This window comes from Anoplopoma fimbria, chromosome 14 (assembly GCF_027596085.1).
Source record: "Anoplopoma fimbria isolate UVic2021 breed Golden Eagle Sablefish chromosome 14, Afim_UVic_2022, whole genome shotgun sequence".
NCBI lineage: Eukaryota > Metazoa > Chordata > Actinopteri > Perciformes > Anoplopomatidae > Anoplopoma > Anoplopoma fimbria.
In genome coordinates this window covers 6,813,220-6,836,539 of record NC_072462.1, presented here as the reverse complement: position 1 = coordinate 6,836,539, position 23,320 = coordinate 6,813,220, and the positions used below count along the sequence as shown (strand labels likewise).

At 40.5% G+C, this 23,320-nt stretch overlaps 2 protein-coding genes across 2 annotated transcripts; both read left to right on the top strand.

The window, feature by feature from the left end:
• The first annotated feature begins 287 nt into the window (after positions 1–287).
• Positions 288–15,720, top strand: thbs4b (thrombospondin 4b). Its single transcript, XM_054611982.1, has 22 exons — positions 288–366; positions 3,402–3,599; positions 4,041–4,291; positions 4,408–4,510; positions 4,690–4,772; positions 4,887–4,938; positions 5,074–5,225; positions 6,249–6,386; positions 6,987–7,064; positions 7,177–7,329; positions 7,403–7,507; positions 7,594–7,701; positions 8,244–8,403; positions 9,636–9,754; positions 10,338–10,390; positions 10,510–10,703; positions 11,704–11,882; positions 13,206–13,254; positions 13,375–13,571; positions 13,742–13,914; positions 14,572–14,711; positions 14,986–15,720. The coding sequence occupies exons 1-22, from the start codon at positions 288–290 to the stop codon at positions 15,042–15,044; spliced, it is 2,823 nt and encodes a 940-aa protein (XP_054467957.1). The 3' UTR covers positions 15,045–15,720.
• Positions 15,721–19,393: 3,673 nt separating this feature from the next.
• LOC129102764 (urea transporter 2-like) lies at positions 19,394–22,682 on the top strand. The gene is made up of 9 exons (XM_054613033.1): positions 19,394–19,505; positions 19,672–19,861; positions 20,047–20,175; positions 20,607–20,736; positions 20,812–20,871; positions 21,013–21,160; positions 21,397–21,531; positions 22,067–22,116; positions 22,230–22,682. Exons 1-9 carry the CDS (start codon positions 19,394–19,396, stop codon positions 22,479–22,481), a joined length of 1,206 nt encoding a protein of 401 aa, XP_054469008.1. The 3' UTR covers positions 22,482–22,682.
• The last annotated feature ends 638 nt before the right edge of the window (positions 22,683–23,320 follow it).

Sequence of the window (23,320 nt, the reverse complement as noted above, 5' to 3'; positions counted from 1 at the left end):
GGCCGTCTGAGGAAGGTTTTAAAAGCAGGTTCTGGCCCTGAAGCTCCTCCCTCGGTGAGACTTGGATCTTCACATTCACACACAAATTCAGACACACATGCAAAAAACAGTCAGTCAGTTTCTATCAGGCTCACCATGACAGTCTTCTCTCACTTCTGATTCAAAAGAAGAGGCAAGGACACAAACGGACCACTCACAGCAGGCGCAGACATACGGGAAACTGCGTGTCACATATTGACAAGTCACTACAGAGAAAGTGCTGATCTGGGACCAGCTGAAAGGACAAAATGGGTGTATGGACAGCCCTGCTTCTGGCCTCGCAGCTGCTATTAAAACTGAGCTTAAACGTAAAAGCCCAGGCTTTAGGTAAGTGTTGTTTGTAATTTTTTTCATTTCCTTTTTATATCAGTTATCTAAATGTCATTACGATTTTAACAAAATGTGTCATTGATTGGAAATAACCAATTGCAACAATTAAAGCTGCTGCTGGAGATGACAGCAATCCAGGAGAGAAAATAATCATTGCAGGTTCTCTGTTTACATTTTAACTCACACACACACACACACACACACACACACACACACACACACACAGATAAAGAAAGATTTCTTTGATTCTATTTGAAAGCCACATTTTTCTGACTTCCTAGTTGTGATGTAATCCTCCATTTTCATTATCTGTCAAAAAAGATTTAATGGCTCCAACACTTGGTATTTTAACACACTATGTATGAGCTCAATGCATAATGGATAAAGCAGACACTGTGAAAGAGAATATCATATGCATACCCAAAGAACACAAAGGATTAGACATGGTGTATGATACTCACTGAGGTATGAATAAAATGCTAAATATCCCCTTCAGTTCAAGAAGAGAGGAGGCAGCCGAATGCATTTTTGTGTTGTGACTGGGAGAAGGAAAGGATAAAAGAATAAAAGTAGACATCTTTCTGCTAAAGTAAAGTCACCCAGATTTTCATATCTATCCGTCCAGATCTGCTTGATTACTTCAGCTTCAGGAGGTTCAGCTTTCTGGCTCGTATTAATTCAAACAGAGTCCCAGCCCGGTCACACACATGGGAACAATCAAGAGTTGATCTGGGAGCAATATTAAATTTCCAGTCACACATACGCAGCAAACTCTCCTCTCCCTTTCTCTCCGTCTTTCACAGACACACAAAACTGTGTTCAAGGTCACACACAAACAGGAGCTCCAGACGACATGCAGAGAGATTGGTGTTGATAGCTTATCAGCTTCTTACAAATCACTCCGGTGATGAATTGCGTTGCTTTCATGCACCTATTAATCCCTACAATGTTTGGGCAGTAGCCGCCTGATGTTATGTATAAAACAAGTCCAGTTTAATGGGGTTCATCATCCATCATTTCCCTTGCAAATGAGTCATGGCCTGCATGACTGGAATTGTTCAAAAGGAGAGAGTTTAAGGCTGCGGTAAGTAAGATTTTAGTAGCACAAAGCAGCCATTCTATCTCTGTAAAGGGTTATTGATCAATGGGAATGTCTCAAGGATGACTTCACCAGGAGCTAAGATTAACAGAACTCAAAACTCACTTTCTACACTGGGCACAAAGACTCCTTGCAGGGACAAAACACATCTCTGAAGCAGCTATAATCAATACTTTTATAACAATGTATTGAATGACAATGAGAAAGGAGTCACACGTTGTGATTAAATTACAAAGCTCCCCTTGGCTTTACAAAGCTTTATAATTTCAGCTCATTGTTTAGCTGTCCAGCCGCTACTTTACTGTTTTGGTTTACTCTTGCCACTCTTGGTGCACGGTTTTCAGTGAAAAAGCTCTAAAACCCACCATATTTAACCGGCTAAGCACCAAACCGCGGACTGACACATCTAACAAGTAGCTGGGAAACTTTATGGAGCATTTAGCAGCTAAAGAGACATTTCCCTGAGGAATTGGTGGAGACCAAAAACTGATGTAATAGAGAGTAAATATTGGACTTCATTAGGTGATAATGATGATGAATGATGTTTCTCCGTAATTGCTGGATGTATAAATAACCAACTGTTAACTAGTTTGCCAACTTATGCTGTAATCACAACTGGTTTCTGCTGCTTCTAATTGTCCAAAACGAATATTAAATGTTTTTGCCTCAAGTGTGACCTCACTGTTTATTTAAAAAAAATGCCAATGTAATTTCCTCACAATTACAAATGGTTAACTAGGCAGTTCTGAACATGAAACAAAAGTAAATCACAGCTTTCAACATGAAAGCTCTCAAATGTGTTTTGAGAGTTTGTTAAGCAGTAAAATGAAGAATGCAGACCATTTGTACACTTAATAGTACTTTGTAGCCGTGAGAGATTTATATGCTGGCGTTAAGGAGAGGACAAGACACTGGATTACTTTATGGCTTTCAGCTGAACTAGTTTTATGAAGCTTGAAATCGGAGGTTAATCAGGGGGATGAAAGGAGGAACTTTCTCAGGATGGTTTAAGACGACCCTGACCCCCACAAAGCCCTCCGTCCGGAAGATTTACGAACAGCCGGACTGTGTGCTTCATGCATGTGTCTGTGCATGCCTTTGTAGTGTTACAGTAACTCAAAAAACATGCATTGAGGTTCATTTGTTCCCTTGTTTTGTTCATTTTTGGACTTCTGTCTATTCAATGCACATATGAGTCAAAAAGAGATCTGTTTGCGTAAAACTCAACAGGTTATCTTGGCTATCACAAATACAAAAGTCTGAAAATTTAAAAAAGAACGTCATCTGGGGATCGTGCTTTGCAATCTGGACAACAGCCAATCTCCAGGAGCATTTGGGAGCAATTTTTGCTCCCTCGTGTCTGTGGGCCTTGCAGACTGCTTTTAGGCTGCTTGTGTATTCATGATGCGTGCAGATGGCGGACTAGAGATTCACTGCACATCCTCTTGTGGGCCAGCCCAGCTCCCAAGTCACTTTATTAAAGGACTCTAACCATGAGTGTGAGTGTGCAGCGTCCCTTTGGCTGTTCACACCCACTAAGCAGCTTCTCAGTAGGAAGTCTGCCATAGCTCTGCCTGTGAGAACAATGAATGAACTGTGGCTGGAAAAGAGAGCCCACGTAGATTTTGATGGGCAGAGCAGCTTTGGTGTGGATCTGACACAATAATGATAATAACACCATACACCTAACCTTCCCGGTACATCGCTCTGATTTCTCTGAGCCAACTCTGGCTGCCAAGTTCGTGCTGACTGATTGACACAGCGTCTCGCAAGAGCAACAAACACTGGGTCGACATCATCATCTTCCCTTCATCGACTCAGGATGTGTTTACTCAGGGAAATCGCAGCGGCTGCAGGTTGTAAATATTCATATCTCATCATCCATTACTCATGTGCATTACCGTCTCTCTCTTTTCCCAATTCCTGTCAACAGTCTATGATCTGCTCACCTCGCCTGATTGCCTGCCAGACCTGCTGCAGGGGGGTCTGGCCGAGCAAGGGGTGCACGAGGCTTTCATCCTAGCCTCCTTCAAGTTGCAGCCCAAGACCGGAACCAGTGTGTTTACCCTGTACAACCCCCAGGACAACAGCAAGTACTTTGAGTTCACCGTGATGGGGAAGCTCAACAAAGGTAGGAGACCATGAAAGAGGCTGTGGGTTCCGTTTCAAGCTGCACTGATCAACCTTTTTGTGTTAATGTGTCAAAAGTAAAAAGGAGTCACTTATAATGAAGCCACAGGGAAATATTCTTTGTAGTTCCTCTCACTTCTGCGGAGCATTATCGCATATTTCAGCTCATTGTTTTGGTTTAAAGGGGACTACTTTGCAAATGTTTGAATGCTAAACTAAAACGGTGAATATGGAAAACATTATACCTGCTTAAAATCAGCGTGTTGGCATTGTGTTAGCATGCTGATGTTACCATTTTGTTCAAAGCACAGCTGTGCATAAGTACAGCCTTGAGACTGAGTCTTCTTGTTATGTGGATGAATCGAGCTTTTACAGTAAATGCACCTCGTAAATCCTCCTCTGTTTCTCCCCATTATCTCTTCCTTGCTCGGCCCTCTCAAAGCTGTGTTACGCTACATGCGGATTGACAAGAGGATGAGCTCAGTATCCTTCAACAACCTGGTGCTGGCAGATGGCCAACAGCACCGACTGTTGTTCCACCTGAAGGGGATGCAGCAGCAGGGGCCAGGCGGGGTGGAGCTGCATCTGGACTGCAGGCTGGTGGAGAAGGTCGGGGATCTCCCTGCTGCCTTCCAAGGTTTGCCAGCAGGCTACGGTACGGTGGACCTGAAGACCATGCAAGCCAGGGAGCAGGTGAGCCTTCACTTACAGTATTTACATACAATAACGAATAGGTTTCAGTCCCAATGATGGATCCGTAGATTTCCAAATGTCTTAGGTGTCCACTTTGACCCGTTTCATTCTAACAGGAGAGTTTGGACGAGCTCAAGCTGGTGGTTGGGGACACATTTGAAAATGTTGCGTCACTACAAGACTGCCACTTCCAACAAAGAGACTCCGTCCAAACTCTGGGTAAGATTCTTTTTCTGTGGAAGCAAATTACCATGGAGACGGCCAAATGTTTCTCAGGAAAACAATCCCTTCCTCAGGAAAGAACAACAGTCAGTGTTTGTCCGAGTGACTTGAGAGTAGGCTCAGATAATCCCCCACCTCCGCTTCAGTTTAACAAAATAACAATCCCTTTCTCTTAGGGGTCAACACGAAGCAGCTGTCCAATCAAATGCTGGAGTTAACCAAGGTGATAAATGACCTGAAAGACGTCCTCATTCAGCAGGTGACTACCACTGACAGCTCCTCTGAGGCCCCTTAAACCCTGCTCCACCATTACTGACCTCCCTGACAGCTTGCCTGACTGCATATAAACTTGTTTATGTTTGACCTTTTCCAGGTCAAAGAGACCTCATTCCTCAGAAACACCATTTCAGAGTGTCAGGCTTGTGGTAAGATCATGTTATATGACATTCATATCACTTACCTTTAAATACCGTGCTTACTGAGTACTTTTGGTTTGTTGGACAAACAAAATAAAATTGCAGATGATGAATTTAATGTATATATTCCTCTGTTGTTTAAAGGTCTGGGTGGGACAGAGGTGGTGAAACCAAGGTGTACCCCAGGGGTCTGTTTCCGTAACGATATGTGTGTAGAGACAGCGGATGGTGTCGAGTGTGGACAGTGTCCTGACGGCTACACTGGAGATGGTTTCAACTGTGATGATGTGGACGAGGTAAGGCGCAGGTTGTGCGTGTGTTGAACTTTTGTATTTTGGGGCTATTAATTGGTCTTCAAGGTAAAGATTGTAGTTATTGTTAAACCTCTTGAACCCGAGCGCCCCCCCCCCAACACGGAGGGCAATTGCGCATATAAAAACAAACATTAAACATAAATGTTAAACCTGTAGCAACATATTCATCCTGCATACCCCACATAACAGGAAGAATCTCACCAAAAGCTCATGATAACCATGTTCACCTTAACGAAACACAATTCCAAAACCAAGCAACTTAATGAGCAGAGAGCGAAAAATATGCTAGTCTAGTTAATGGTACGCGCACAAACAATATGTCATTATGAAAGATGACAGATTCCAACGGTATAAAAGTCTCGTCACTCTACGCCCAAAACTCACTGCACTGGCAGCCCAATAAGAGAAAAAATAAACTTCCCTTTATACAGCCAAAACCATAAATTGTGTTTTACCTTCGCTAATTTGTTATCAAAAGTTGTGTCCAAGGGCATAGCGACCCTCCTAAGGGCTAACGTTACTCCAATCTCTCTGGATCATTTTGAGTTTCTTCCAGCCGCCTGTATTCATTTGCATAGCATGTAGTATTTCCACTCTGCCTTCCTCCATCATTGAACAGCCTAGCTAAGCCTTCCATGTGAAGCAGCATACAGGTGACAGATAATTAGGTGAGACATGAAACTCCACAGAAGCTGATATGGTATAATGGGGTTTAGGAATGAAAGGTAAAAGTTTGGGTCTTCAGTTCCAGTTAAGGCATGACTGCTAACGAGGTCCTCACAAGGATAGAAGTACAAGGATATGTGTGTGTGTGTGTGTGTTTGCCTGTCTTGTCTTCTCGTGTTTGCACTGACCTCTTTTTATAAGGACTGGCCCCCTTCAGCATTCTCTTTTTTGCATGAGCAGAAGTGTCATCAAAACTAAAAGCTTTAGCGGAGGAGCCCAGTGAGAACCATATACATGTTTCAGCCTCAACAGAGCTCATGTCCTCCTTCCTTCCTGCAGTGCCAGTTTAACCCCTGCTTCCCTGGAGTGAAGTGTGTGAACACCGCCCCGGGCTTCCGCTGTGACGCCTGTCCGCTGGGCTACACCGGCCTGGCAGTGGAGGGTGTCGGCATCGTGTATGCCCAGACCAACAAACAGGTAAAAGAGTGAATAAAAATATGGAAGACACAAATACAAAATAAGACTACATTTTTTTTAAAAGGATGCATGCAAATTACAGCATCAATCAAAGACATAATGTAAAATAAAAAATTCATGTAATTGTGCTACAAGAGAATACAACACTTTAGATTACAGCTGTAAAGTGATGGTGTAATAAATAAGTGCATATGGGATATCAGTAACATATTTACTGGTGACCTATACGACGACAAATATATAGCTGTAGCTACAAATAGCTAGTGCATATAAAGTAATAATAAAATACTGAGGACAGGTTTTGTAGTTATGCAATCCAATGTTGGATCCATCTGATGATCAATACTGATACAGAAGAAGAAACTAGAACAGCTTCCTATTATATCATCAGATAATAAACAATTACACTCTGGGAAGAAGTTGAGCACAAGTATGTACTCAAGTAAAGTAAAAGTACCAGAAAAGTGTACGAAATAACTTTCTACAGCTGTTTATTGTATATAATTATTGTCACCTCGAAACCAGAAAAAAGGGAAATAATGTAAATTGTCATTAAAACATAGCTTTGGATGATATCACAACCTACATTCATCATTTCAGGTCTGTGACGACGTTGACGAATGTAAAGAGCCCAACAACGGAGGCTGCGCCGCGAACTCCGTCTGTCACAACTCTGTGGTAAGCCCACTGTAGAATATTATCCAAACACTACACTTATAGCTCATGTAGGAGACAATTATTTCATTTAAGTGGCTGTACAAAGAAACCAGATGTCCTCTTTCCTGCACAGGGCTCTTATCACTGCGGCAGCTGTAAGACAGGTTTCACAGGAGACCAAGTGAAGGGCTGTAAGCCAGAGATCAGCTGCGGAAACAGCCTGACCAACCCATGCGATGTCAACGCCCAGTGTATTGCAGAGAGGGACGGGTCAATCCATTGTCAGGTAGGATCTCCTACATACTGCACATAAGCACAACTCCATATACATGCTGTCTGAGTTTCCTTTGTCTCATCAGTGTGGAATTGGCTGGGCCGGAAACGGATTCCTGTGTGGGAAGGATACCGACATTGACGGATACCCAGATGACAAACTCAAATGCAAAGATGTGTTCTGTAAAAAGGTAACCAAGTTGCAAATTGTCAGCTAATGCAACTTTGCTTCAATAGTCAGACCGTAACTTATTTTTACTATAACACGTCTTCACAGGATAACTGCATCTTCGTTCCCAACTCCGGTCAAGAGGATGCAGACAGGGATGGTTACGGAGACGCCTGTGACGACGATGCCGATGGTGACGGTATACCAAACGAGCAGGTCGGTGGAAACGTTTCAACAAATGCATGCAAGCACACCACGGCTGCAACTGATGATTATTTTCCAGATTCATCGATTCATTTAATTCAATTCAATTTATTTTATAGCCCAAAATCACAAATTACAAATTTGCCTCAGAGGGCTTTTAGAATCTGTATATATATATATGACATCCTCTGTACCAGGACCCTCACATTGGCACAGGAAAACTCCAAATGTCTGCATGATGTCTTTAAATGGCTTGTTTTGTCCAACCAACAGTCCAAAACCCCAAAAGTGTTTTACTCATGTAAAACAAAGAAAAACAGCAACACATTATTACAATTAATAAGATGCTGGAACCTGGGACTGATTGCTTAGCTTAGCGTAACAACTGGAACCAGAGGAAAACAGCAAACCTAGTTCTGTTATTCATAACTCATAAGATCAATCTATTTTTTTTAATCCGTACAAAAACTTGCACGCACACACACACAAGCTTGTCCACCGAAATCAATCACAGGTGCAGTGAATGGGGCCTTTGTATTCTCCGTCTGTCTCAGGACAACTGCCGGTTGAAGGCCAACCTGGACCAGAGGAACAGCGATAAGGACAGCCACGGCGACGCCTGTGATAACTGTCGCACGGTGGAGAACCCGGACCAATGGGACACCGACAGCGACGGCAAAGGAGACGCCTGCGATGATGACATGGACGGAGACGGTATGGAGAGAAATAACATCAGTAACTCTGACGCTTGTGCTTATATAACCAGCGGCTGGCTTACAGTAAACATCTCTCTTAATCATGTTAGAAAAATATAGTAGTAGGGATGTTTATATAAGCCAGTAGAGGCATGAGAAACAGCACTGCAAAAAAATAAAAAAAAGTTAAGGCCAAAAGCAGTCTGACCCCCGAGCGAACACAGCTTTGATCATTCACCAGCATGATTACACCTCAGAAAACCGCACAGGAGAGAAGATGGGTTTTTTTCCTCTATCGCTGCTGCTTGACCTTTATGCATTTGTGGTGCTGCTGCTGCCTCCCTGCGATGAATAGGAAATAGCATCTGAGCACAAACTGGTGTTCACCTTCATAAGAAAGACAACAGTGCAACCTAGTGGTGGATTTACAAGTAACACGCCATGTCATTATTCAGTCAATCAAACAGTGGTGTGGCTGTATGGATGTGTCAATTTCTATATGCATTCATTAATCAAATATAAATTAATTGATGACTGACTTCACAAAGTGTGAGAGAGTTTGTCAAGACAATGACGGACTTGGTTTCTTTAATTCATCATCCTGATTTTAGAGATCAAAACTCAATTAAAATACTTCAAATTGATAAAGTGAACATCCCATGATGAATCCATGTAATAAACGTTCCGTATAGGCAACATCCATATTTGTTAATAATTCCACTAGACAGTAACTTGGTGTCTTTTGTGATAGGGCTGCAGCAAACGATTACAATCTGCCAATTATGATTTCCTCCATTAAATGAGGGGTTTGTAAAATGACAAAAAAAAAAAGTGGGAAATGTCCTAAAACCCAGGTTGAAATCTTAAAGTGGCTTGTTTTGTCTGAACAATGGTCTGAAAGCCGGATTGTAATTCAGAAAATCCCCACAGATAGGAAGCTGGAACTAAATATTTTGGTGCATTTTTGGTGGAAAAATAACTGATTTAGTATCAGAATTGTTGCAGGTTAATATTATGGCAAACGACTTATTGGCGCAGAATCATAAAAAAAAATCACTTATATAATTTTCGGATTTCGCAGAAGTGACAATGAAAACAGTATTTATGCTACTACAGTACAATATTATCTATCTGTACTTGCCACCTCTGAATATATAATACATGACAATACTCTATTTCCACTGCTGAGAAGGAGTCAGACTGACTGCTAAATAACACTAACCATCTCCTCTTGTCTACTGGCGAGCATAGGCCTGAAGAACTTCCTGGACAATTGCCAGCGTGTCCAGAACAGAGACCAGCTGGACCGGGACGGAGACGGAGTGGGAGACGCCTGTGACAGCTGCCCCGACACCCCCAACCCGAACCAGGTCAGTCAGAGCCAGATATAGGGATGGAGGGATGGATAGCTGTGGTGGAAAGTAACTGAGTACCATACTTACAATTTTGGGTACTTGAGTTTTTCCATTTTAACTTTTACTTGCATGACATGTCAGAGGGAAATATTGTACTTTTTAATCCACTACATTTGTCTCGCATCTTAAATGACTAGTTGCTTTTGAGATTAAGATTTAATAAAATATATAATAAGCTCATGAAATACAGCACGTTGTTTATGATAAAAACAGTGGATCAAACAAGAAATTGTCTCTCTTTGGGGCTCCTAGTCATGTTTCAGATGTACATGAGTTGTCAGTTTTAAAAATACCCCTTGAAACTTCTCAGATAAATAATCGTTTGATACCAAAAGTGTACAAAATTTCACCAAAGAAAGTATTAGAGAGGAGTCTGAAAAGTATTTTTTTCTTCATTCTGCTCCCATTAGGCATCTTCTCCTCCCCAGATTTGCTTAAGTTAGATTTTAAATGGAGGACCTTTGTTACATTCACTAATATAAAGTACCCCACGTGTGAAAAAACTGTGCTTTTAGTTAAATCTTTGCTTATGTTTCAGTCCGATATTGACAACGACCTGGTTGGAGACTCCTGTGACACAAACCAAGACAGGTAATACTATGATCACAGTCTATTTGATGTGTTCTTGCAGACAGATGACCTGCTGTTCCTAAGTCTGCAAGTACTACGGCCGTTATTAACGTCATGTCATCGTGTCACTTCCCCTGCAGTGATGGCGACGGTCACCAGGATACCAAGGATAATTGCCCATTCGTGATAAATAGCTCCCAGCTGGACAGTGACAAAGACGGGCTTGGTGACGAGTGTGACGATGATGATGACAATGATGGGATCCCTGACAGTTTACCACCGGGACCGGACAACTGCCGGCTGGTACCAAATCCTGACCAGATTGACGACAACGGTGAGTGCTAGTCTGAAATTGCACCTCTTCATATAACACACAGTGGAAAACAGTTTACAGTAATAATCAGATAAATAAATGTTCATTATTTCCTCTCCACATTCTCCCTGAACTGTTTAACTTTCCTTTACAAGCAATTTTGGGCCTGAGTTTACCACCAACGCAGATCAAACAAAAACAACCGAGAGCACATTGAGTGGGAGTTTTGTCGGGTAAAAGTCTGCACCCATTGGAGACTCATTGTGATATAATTTGTGTGGAAAAAAAGCACTCTGGAGTCAATGGGAGTGGAGTGTCAATTCAAATCAAGAGAGGCAAAGCAGTCTATGTTGGAAGTCGGAGTTAAGTTATGTAAAGTGGAGCCAACAATTTGAAATAAACCAAAACGCAAAAAAATATATTTACTGGTTCAAAATGTCATCAAGATGCCCACAAGACATTCACACATTTGCCTGATTGAGCATCTATTCAATCAATGGCACAAAATTAACTCCTTTTTGATGTCGTAGCTACTGTTGCAGATTCATAGATATAAAAGTGTATCAACATATTTCCATGTCTAAGCATGTCTAATGCTGAACCCACACTCACACAGCAGGGTGAACGATAGAGAGATACAATCCATCTATATTTAACAAATGCAACATACAGCCTTGTTCTTTTGCTAGAAATGTGCATAGACCCTTAAGAAAGGACATTTTTGATGTTTTATATTAAGGCCTTTCAGCACTTTTGGCATTTTTGACATTATTCGCTTCAGCCAGTCTAAAATCTCCTCAGGATGACAAGGCAGAATACACTTTCTTTTTTTTTTTAAAGTATGGAAAGGAGCTCATTACTTAATTACATAAATGACGCAACACACTCTTTGCTAGTGTGTGTAATCAAAAACTGTTAAGTGTCTTCACCTCTGACCTCGTGAAACAATAACTCACGCTCTTTCTTACTTTCATTTAAGACAATTAAAATTTAAGTCTAAATCTCTTTTGTTGTCCCTCAGGTGATGGCGTTGGAGACGTGTGTGAGTCTGACTTCGACCAGGACAAAGTGATCGACAGGATTGACAACTGTCCCGAGAATGCTGAGGTCACCTTGACTGACTTCAGGGCCTATCAGACGGTGGTGCTGGACCCTGAGGGCGACGCCCAGATTGACCCCAACTGGGTTGTTTTGAACCAGGTGAGATTACCGAGTGCTAAAAATTCCCTCTTCATTTACAGTAGGTACAAATTAAAGCAGCTACGATCAATATTTGTATCATAACAATAGAACCAACAACAACAAGTTCAACTGTACACAGCTGCAATCAGCTTAAAACCATATATAGCCTACAAGACATTAAAAGTTCTACCCTAAAGACGTTTTAGAAAAAAAGGCCTAAATATTGCAGAAAAATATACATGTACGTGTATAAATAGACAATTGTACCATAAAGACATAATACATCAAACAAAATACCACAGTGCCTCCTTTAACAATGCGGTTGAGTCTTGAATTTTAACTGTGAGGTGCCATTGCATATTTAATGATGCTCTACAGCACAGCGTTGTCCAATGTTGACATGATCTCAGTACAGTCTGAGTCTGCAGAGAAAACCTCTTTGCCAGCGTAGCACACAGATAATCAACGTGGACACTCTAATTTCATTTATTGTCAATTTTTTAGTCCCAAGTACTTATAGGAGCACACCTGCTAAATTGCACTGTCACCAACGATTACAGGGCCATGGGCTCTCACACCTCACAAATATTATTTCCTTTGTCTTTCGGTATTAACGTTAAAAATGAGGTGGTGGCTGTCACACCAGTATTTAAAAGTGGCAATCTCCAGCTGCAGACTTAATATAGCTTTATCATCTGAAAATGTGTCTGCTTCTGCATTCATTTGTGTAGACAGCTAACATAGCCATGTGTGACCCCTGTACTAAAGTGTTTGACCTTTGAAAGTGAGCCATTGACCTTTACCTCTTGAGATGGATTAAAAAAAAAAAGAATAAAACCATTTGATTATAAAAGGATAAACTTTCATGTCATTTAACATTTCGACAACATCTGTACTCTGCCTATACACAAACTAAAGAGAGTCCATACATAAAAACACATCTGTTTTAAGCATGTTCAGTATAAATCTCGGAAACACAAGTAGGTAAAGAGCCAGATATTTCCCTCAGGAAGTGGTGGAGACCAAAAACAGAGCCAAAAGAGATTAAATATTGGACTTTCAGGTGACCAGAAAGACGACTCCAAATGAATGTGAATGTTTCTCTGTAACTGCTGGATGTGCAGACATGTTTGCCAACAAGTTCACCATATTCATTAAAAAAGGTTCGTTTCTGCTGTCCCAAAGTTACCACACAAATCAGCAGTAGCAGGTTGACTCCATTACCAAAAACTAAATATACAGTGCATGTAAAACAAATTGTTATATACCTAAAACGTAAGTTGCAGTTAAGGAGCTTAATAATACTGCAAAATGCCTTTTTAACAACTCTTTCTCACACAGGGAATGGAAATTGTCCAGACCATGAATAGTGACCCAGGACTTGCTGTTGGTAAGAAATATTTCCTCTGTGTTGAATAATCAGTCGATAAAATGCACAATGTTTTCGGAAATAAAAAAATACTTGGTCTGATATTCTAAGTAATAAACTGATTTCCCTTCTTATTGTCAGGTTACACTGCTTTCAGTGGAGTGGACTTTGAAGGAACCTTTCACGTAAATACAGTGACCGACGACGACTACGCCGGCTTCATCTTTGGCTACCAGGACTCGTCCTCCTTCTACGTGGTGATGTGGAAGCAGACCGAACAGACCTACTGGCAGGCGACGCCCTTCAGAGCTGTGGCTGAGCCCGGCATCCAACTTAAGGTGACAGCACAAGTCCCGTCTCGAATCCCCAGGCAGCAGATTCATGCTCATCCTATTTTTATCCCTCGACATATTTACCACATTTCTGCCTCTCTCTCTTGTCTGTCTGATTCCACATCCCCCCCCACCCACCGCCTTACTTCTCTTTGTTATCTGTTGCTGTTCATCAGGCTGTGAAGTCTAGATCGGGCCCCGGGGAGCACCTGAGAAACTCGCTGTGGCACACGGGAGACACCAACGATCAGGTGCGTCTGCTGTGGAAGGACCCCAGAAACGTAGGCTGGAAGGACAAGGTGTCCTACCGTTGGTACCTGCAGCACCGCCCACAGGTTGGATACATCAGGTACGACAATCTTCATTTTGATTCAATGAAAGCACCTCGTTATCCCTTAATTGTTGCTCCATTGTGTAAATGCATGGTTTAACATTTTTGGAAACACAATTATTCGTCTTCTTGCTGATTGGAAGAGGAAAAGATTGATACCACTCCCATATTTTTCTTTTTAATATGAAGCTACAGCAGCCGGTTAGCTTACCTTAGCTTAGCATAAAGGCTGGAAACTGTAGCAAAAGGCTAGTCTAGCTCTGTTTGAAGGTAACAAAATCCACCTACCAAACGCCCAATAACTAACATGTGTCTATTTAAAGTCCATGAGAATAATTACAAGTTACAATATTAGTTAAAATAGTTTTTTCTGTCTGTAAATATTATATTTCAGTTATTGTTGTTTTTCTACTGTTTTTATTGCTTATTTATAATACTTTTTTATTTATTTTTTTTATCTTGTTTTTCTTTACTATGTCTCTTGTGTGCACTTTACTCTATGCTGCTGTAAGCCTGCAAATTTCCGCTGCGGGACTAATAAAGGATTATCTTATCTTATCTTATCTTATGGGATCAATCGTATCGACTAACTCTCAGCAAGAAAGTGTATATGTCCCAAAGTTTTGGGAGTGGAACTTAGATTTAAAAAAAAATGTAATTGTTTGTCTTGTTCAGGGCGCGGTTTTATGAAGGAACCGAGCTGGTTGCAGACTCTGGTGTGACAATTGACACGACCATGCGAGGAGGACGACTCGGTGTGTTCTGTTTCTCTCAAGAAAACATCATCTGGTCCAATTTAAAATACCGCTGCAATGGTAAGGAATGAGCACTTAATCACAAAATCCACATATTCTATTATTTTTTATATATTTTGAATTACTGTGATTGCATGCTATGGGACAATAGTCTTGAGGCTTGTTTCTAATAAATTTCTTCTTAATGTCTTTCATAACATGTGTCTGGAAAGGGATTTTAGATTTCGATTTTATGATTTTGTTGCAGACTACAGCTGTGAATGTAATTGGTTTGGCCTCGCTTGGCTTTAGATTCTGAGCTCGTCTCATGATATCCGACTTCTCCCTTCCGCAGACACCATCCCAGAGGATTTCCAGGAGTTCAGCACTCAGCACGAACGTGACTCACTCTGAAGTCGAGACAAAAACAAGACGCCAGTTCTCTAAAGACTTCTGTGTGTGAATGTGTGAGTTTGACGTGTGCGTGTGTGTGTGTGTTTCTGTATCCGTCTGTGTATTAATATGTACAGTTTCAGTGCATCTATGACCACAATCACCGTACTGTATGTGCATATTATCATGCCTCTTTCCGTTACGCAATTTTTACTGTTTGATTATCTCTTAAAGAATCCAGTTGAGCTCGTTATTCTGAAGATTATAAGTTATAATGATTTTTACTGAAAATGATACTATGTGATATGACATAAAAACAACAAAATCATGTAACATAGAATAACAAAATGCAAAATAACATATGGTCGATAATGGAAAGTTTTCATATATTTTCAAATTAAAGGGAACATTTTTATAAAAAAAATAACTGTATTTTGCTCCAACACAGGAGATTTTTAGCTTATGTGTAGCATGATAAACATGTTCAAACAACTGCAAGGAATGGTATCACTTTTGAACAACTTCATACTGATGTTACATTTTGATCGTAAACTAATTTTATTGGTTTACCAGAGTGGTATTTCTACTACTTTGTTTGTGGAGAGGAGACCAAGTTTTGTACGACTGAAATGTCAGACTGTGCCTTGCCTCACTTACTGTAGAAGATTAACTTAAAGCTCAGTGTAACCATGTTTTCTCTTTCCATCATTTGGTCCTCGACATCATGATCATTTTGATATCTATGTAGTCACAACCCTGGTCAAAATAAAGGGCTTTAAAGTATATTGATGTTGATTTGAATGTGAAATCAGGAGCATTTTATTTTTCCTCTAAAATGTTTACATGTTTTGATGATTACATGTGTTATAAAGACATCATATAGCCACACATACTGTGCATTCATGCCATAATTAAACCTCTTGAATACATGAAAATAGCCTCTACCGCTCCAGGAGGTTGGCACACTCAGAGGTTCAAGCTCTAGAAACAGAGGCCAGTGTTTAGCTTGAGCAGGAAATACTTTACTAATCAGAACATTCTTATCCCTGATTAGCTGCAGAGATGAATAGAGAGACTTTGGTCTTTGCTTCTGGCAGGGGGTCCTCCGGAAAAGAGAGAGGTTTTTTAAGGCTTTCATATAGAGGCAATGTAACATGACGCAGATTTCTTTATATCTGGCTCTTTTGTTGTTTTTTTAATGAAGTACGCATGCCTTCATGAAATCAGCTGGTAGATAAGAGAGCTGTGACTTCAACTGATCTGCAACTTAGAGAGGTAAGATTTTTTGGGAAATATTTCCTTTATATGAAGTTAAATGACTCGTCTCGTATGCAGTGTGGCTTCATTTTGCTAAAAGTGCTATTGTATTAATCAGAAATAATGAAAACAAATGTTAAGTTATATTCAAGAGCAGCACCATATTTGTATATTCTATAACTTGCCTGTTGTTGAGATTAATGAATCATCAAACTGATCAGATAATCAAAATCAATCAGTCTCTAAGACAGATGTTTAACTCCTTTGCAGACTTTAATTCTTACAGATATTTCTTGGGAGGAAGAACCCCTTTAAAAATGTTATTAATTTACCTATCCCTTGATTTATTGGTTGAATGACTGGATATGAAAACTGCTCTTTGTTTTATCATTTATTTGATAATCACTGTTGAACCCAGAGTTTGGCTGGACTTTGCAAAACTCGATTTGGATAAAATAACACCGTTAGACAAGATGCTGCTATCACTCAACAAGCTACATATTCTGATGGAAAAGCACCAACCCTGCACCTAGTATACAAAACTTTGGAGCCACAGCAGCAATCTGCAGTACAGAGAGTAAAAACAGAAACTCCCAAGGGCCTTTTAAAAATGCTTAAACAAAGGAGACAACACAATAGACAAAGAGAAAACAATAATCAAGAAATCAAGATTTTCAAAGCCAGAGCTATGTGGTGTTTTAAAGATAAATGCATCATGGTCTGAACTACCGCTGGTTAACACATGGTTAGATAACAGGTAATATATTTAGAGGTTTATATTTAATCACGAAAAGTTCTGGCAGAGTTGAGTTCAGTAGCTTCCATATTTTTTGATTCTTCAGAAGTATTGTGGCAGAGAAAGGAAAAGAGGCTACAGACGGAGCTCAGAGATCAAGAGGTTCAGCGCTCACTCAACAGAAACACACCGAGGCTTTCATGCAGAGAACTGTGACTGGGGATGTTGACAGTAACAGTGGGAACCTCTTCCGGAAATCTTCTTTGATCACTCCCCCTCAAAAACATTTTGTTTTTAATTAAAAGTATAGAAAAATGCTGTGACAAACTGACAGGGAAGTTTAGAGTTTATCTCACATTTCTCGGTTGGAGTTGTTCCACCCTGAGGGCAGAAGGGAATTATGTTCTCACCAAGTTTGTGTGGAAGGAGGCAACGTTTATTTTTGGATAAAAAAGGGCGAAAATTTGAGATTACTGAACCTTTTTTTGCATAATTTGCCAGTTCATGAACTGTACCAACATGCAGAGGTGGAGAGAGTATCTCACTAGAATATTGTACTCAAGTAAAAGTCAAATGCACTTAGATAAATGTAAAATAAAGCCGAGTTGCTCCCACTAACATTTAAAGTTACCTCTCTAAAATGACGACAACGTTACACGATAGACCTATTAGAGGTAAATGCTACATTTGGGCATGTAAACGCATACACATGACCCAGATCCTCATGTCCAAACAAACAATACATTCTGTTTCTATAGATACACTTTGCAGTCTGTGCACACACAGCTGATCATCAGTAATAAATAAACAACCCACCTTCTTCAGTAGAGTCTTACTACAGTTAAAATGACTTATATCAATCAGAATTGTCGACTTCTTACACATTGGTGTGGGCAGATTATAAAAGGTCTGGACCCAGGCAAAGAATGAACCAGAATAGAGAGAAAAGATTTAAAATGATAATAACCATCAATAAATAACAGGAAGACACCACAGCACATGCAACAAGCATCATTAAGCTACATAAATTAAACAACATGACATTCTTATAGAAAACAACGTCACGATTGGAGACAACAGAGACATGTATCGACAATAAAGACCTGGGAGCGAATAAAACCAGAAACACATTTAAGCAAAAAGAGAGCTGCAGTTTTTTTAAACACACATGCAATACTACGTTGCAATGTTGATGTACTTTGGAGAGAGTTACAACAACATTAAGAGTTTGGTGTTTTGTACTCACCTGTATAAATGTCACTCTGTGGGTCTTGAGCACAGCAAAGTCCTCCATGATCTTCTTTTCGGTTCAACTTCTCTGCTTGTTATTCTCCAATGCTTAATTAAAAACCAGTCCAATCTGCCTCTCTGTCCCAGTATAACCAGTCCAATCCCCCTTATTGTCCCACTGTGCTACTCACAGTTGTCAAACATTTTGATCTGAAATAGGCTCTGCATTCACAGCATAACAGAGAGGCCTTTCTCACAGCAGACATTCTGACTTGCCACTGTAGGAAACACACAGGTGTTAGACTAGAACACTAAGGATGGATCTGTTATATATATGCATGTGAACCAAGGGAGAGTGGCAGTCAGCAAGCATGCATGATCCAAGGAAACTGAAATCCAAGAAGCTAAATGGAACTCAGCCATGATTCATTTGCCTACTAACAGCTGTGCTTTTCCTTCTGTGGCAAGTCAAAAATGTCTTCAGTGACACAGGCTGCTTGTCACAAACTTCAGGGAGTTCCTTGAAGCCAAATCACGCGACCATTGACGCCATCACCTGTCTCCGCGTCGGCTCCACAAGTTGTCGCGGCGCTTTGGACAGAAGGGCAACGGGAAGAAAGGTGAAAGCTGGAGAAAGGTGAACGATTTGGAACTAACCCATGGGCCTAACTCCCGAAAATGTAGTGAAGGAGCTCCAGAGTTATGACTCAAAGTTCTCTTATGTGTCTGCTAAAATATTAATGTTTCCCACATCTTCAACTGTATCACAGAATGAATAGATATTTGATGTCAAATAACTAGGACTTCCATTGTTGTAACCCTAACCCCCACACCAGGGAAATCAGCTTAATTAAAGCAGATGCATTTTTTTTTATTTTTTTTATTGCAACAACTTTTTCATGTGACTTTTGTTTTGAAATGTAGTGAAGTACAATACTTGTAATTGTGATGAAGTGCTTATGTACAAGTCCAATTACTGTTTTTTTGCCTTTAAAAATAAAATATAAAATATTTTATAGCTGCAGTGAATCTGAGTGTCAAAAAAATATTTAAAAATAATATCAACAGTACCAAAAGTAAATTGAATTTCATACTTCCACCCCTAATGAAATTATACTTCTAGTGATCAACTCTGATGACATCAGGCATGGACACCAGCCCCCAGCCTTCACAGGAAGGAGCTCCAACTTGCTCCTTCCTCCTCAGAGCTGTTGGGCTTTTCACCGGGGACATGCACCTCTGTGGAGAGTGGGTGAAAAGTAAGTGATGAGCTGTCTAATCTTCAAACTCACATGGCAGTTACACTTGAGTGTAATAAAAAAAAAAAAGTGTGCAAATCTGAATGCAACCAATTTGAATATGGTTTTTAAGCCTTTTTTGTAATGTAGACGATGACAGAATGCGGTCACTGTCCATCACTGACAGGGCAGGCTGTGGTAATCCAGCTGCTGGACTGGATTTTCCGAGGGGTGGCCCAGGTCATGTTCGTCAACAACCCTCTCAGTGGGATCCTCATCACAGCCGGCCTCTTCCTGCAGAACCCTTGGTGGGCTCTGAATGGTCTGCTTGGTACCTTTGTCTCCACTGTGTCGGCCATTTTGCTGGGACAGAACAGGTAAGATGGCATCTCCTTATCTTTATTTGACTTCACCATTTTAAAAAAAAAAAACGGCAATATTTTCCTCCTTTTGAGCCATAATCGCTGTCTCTTCCACTTATATTCCCTGCGGCTACACTTTCTTTTTCACAGAGTGTTTTTCCATTTAACTGTGTTTCGCACATCTGTCACATTCACCACAGGGAAGCCATATCAGTGGGTTTATACGGCTACAATGGAACCTTGATCGGCATGCTGATGGCAGTTTTCTCCACCAAAGGAAGCTGGTACTGGTGGCTGTTATTGCCAAATATGTTCATGTCCATGATGAGGTAAGTGTCCTCTTGAATGTCCTCTGATTCGTTTAATTGCACGCACTTTGCCACTTGGAATTCTCATCAACTTTTGAAACAATAGGTCCCTGATTTCAGACTGAGATAAACAAAAGCAGCCTCTAAGCCAGCAATTATTCCAGGCTGAAATGACAACTGACTAAGTAGGCTGACATTGGAAAAACGCCCACTCCGGCTGACTCATTTTGAAAGCAAGAATCCTGAAGTTCCAGACAATTTGTCTTGTAAAAACACGATTTTGCCAATTGAAACGGTCATTCACAGATTTTATCAGCCATACACTAGCGAATTAAGCTTTAGAAGCGTTTAAATTCTAACGGTAAATTGAACCAATCTAGGATCCTGATGTCCGCATGTTATAGTGTGCCTGTCCACCTAATCAGTGATCCATTTCCTGCTTCCATTCACAGCCCGATTGTCTCCAGTGCTTTGTCCTCAGTTGCCAGCAAATGGGACCTCCCGATATTCACCCTGCCCTTTAATATTTTGGTGTGTCTACATGTTGCAGCCACAGGAGCCAATCACCCCTACTTTCCACAGGTACAAAACAAAGATGCACATACATAGTGCTTGGAGTGCAAATTGAAATGCAAGCTACTTTTTCTGCAATTTCAGGTGGATATCCAGCCAAATGACCATCTGCACACTGCTAATGAAAGCCTGAAGATCTCTCAAGTATGCCAGGAATTTGATTAGTCCAGTAGCTCTTTAAAAATCTCCACACATTCTAAACCATTGCAGTAGCCTTATTGCACATATGTTATGATGTCTTTAATTGTTTTTAAAATGTAAGTAATGGAGGCTTTCCACTTGCAGCTCTTCCTGTCAGTGCCAGTTGGTGTTGGCCAGGTGTACGGCTGCGACAGTCCTTGGACAGGAGGTCTCATCCTTCTGGCCCTGCTGCTGTCCTCGCCAACTATCTGTTTCCATGCCATGTGGGGCTCTGCTGCTGGCATGTTGTCCGGTAAACAAAGATTCCTACATTTGCATAGAAATATGCACAATGTGTCTGCTCGGGCTACAGCGGGAGCTCTTCAAAGGGCACCCTGGAATTATGACAAATGAACCAAGACTTTTCTCAAATAGTGCTGTACAGCCTGCGTATGTTGACTCAGCTTTCAGATCTTGCATTTGTGCAGTTGTTTGCTGTTTAATAATGAATTTCTTAGTTAACATTGAGCTTGGTTCTGTGTGGTGCAGGAATTGCTCTTGCGGCCCCTCACAAGGACATTTACTCCGGGCTGTGGGGATATAACAGCACTCTATCCTGCATTGCCATCGGAGGGGTCTTCTATGTCATAACCTGGCAAACCCATCTACTGGCTCTACTATGTGGTAAGATTGACAAAGAGCCTAACTACTATTCTCCTGATTACAAAGGAAACTGGTAGCTGTTATTGCCAAATATGTTAATGTCTATATTGTGATAAGTGTCCATTACACACACTTTGCTTCTTGAAATTCTTAGTAACTTTTGAAACAATGGGTCTTTGATTTCAGACAGATAAACCAAAAGAAGCCTCTCAACCAGCGATTTTTTTTTCTTGGTGAAATAACAACTGACTAATTAAGCTAACGTTGGAAAAACAACATCTCCAGCTGACTCATTTTTAAAACAAGAATCCTGACATTGTAAAAATGTAAAAAGACAATATTTTGCAAGTCGAAGCAGATTTTATCAGCCATAAACTATCTAATTAATTGGATTTCTAAAAGTAAGCATTGTCAATCTAGGTGGGATTGTAATGTCAGCAAGTAACAGTTTCCCTTTCTGCCCAATCGGTAATCCAAGATTAACGAAGAGCCTGATTACTATCCTCCTTCAGGTCAATATGCTTTTCATTAAAACTGTAAAAATGTTTCTTTCCAGCACTTTTCTGCGCATACATGACTGCAGCCATATCAAAACTGATGTCCGTGGTAAGTAAGAAACTTTCCTCCCAATTCAAACTCCACTAACGCAATCTGAACACCCAAATTTCTCTCATATATCATGTGTCATGCTCCCTCTCTCCTGTGACATCCCCTTTCAGCTTGCATTACCAGCCTGCACGTGGCCTTTCTGCCTGTCGACTCTCATCTTCCTCCTCATTTCCTCTGAGATCCCAGCCATCTGCAGACTACCTCTGTCTGCGGTCTCCTACCCCGAGGAAAACCGGCGCTACCAGAGACAATTAAAGGCCTCAGAAGAAGCTCAGCTCAGTCAGCAGAGCAGCGGCCAAGAAGAGGCTGAAGAAGAGCAGAGGACCGAATGTCCAGTTGGTAGTGGACGGGAGCTGCTGTGAATCTGAGTGTCATTAGAGGAGGTGCTCTAACTCTGAGTGTGGGATTGTGGGATTATCTGAATGGTATGGTGATGTACAGTCTTGGTATTTCATCTCTTACATAACAGTATCTGTTATATAAAATGGCTGGCATTGTAGTGAAAAATGTTTTCTAAATGGCAAACATTTTCTGATTCAGTAAAGCTATTTTGACAGCAGAGGGCAGCACTTTGCAAGGAAAGATCACTGTGTTTTTTTTATATAAACTGTTTATATAAAGTACCTTACAGTAAAACAGCTTTTCAGTGGTTTTGCTTTACTGTACAACAGTATCACAGTTTACCTGTGTTTTATTGTATGATACTTGTAAATTACTTTATACGTTATATAGCCTACTACTATTGACTATTTTATAATTATAACTGCATATTTAATACTGCATTTGATACAATAATATCTTACTGTAAAGAACTACATTACGTAAGAAGTATTAGTCTGAGTAAAGTGAACAAAACGGGTATTTTTTTGTCAACAAAATTATACAAATTAAATTATTTGAATGTTACCAATATTACAAAACTCATTAAAGACAGTGGCTTTAAGAAATAACAATAAAGACTTTTGAACAACACGCATGCGCCAACATGAGTACACGTGCAACATTTAGGTACCAGTCATATTTTAGCCCTAGCAGTCCAGTGGTCGTGCTGTAGTTGTAATGGAACCAATGGTCATTGTAGTATCAAAAATGATATGAGGTTGATCATAGTATTTAGTTATTGTTACCAGTTTGCAATTCTTCACATGACCACAAGCAACATGAGCAGTGAACAGTACCATGAAATTGTCAAACTGCAGCA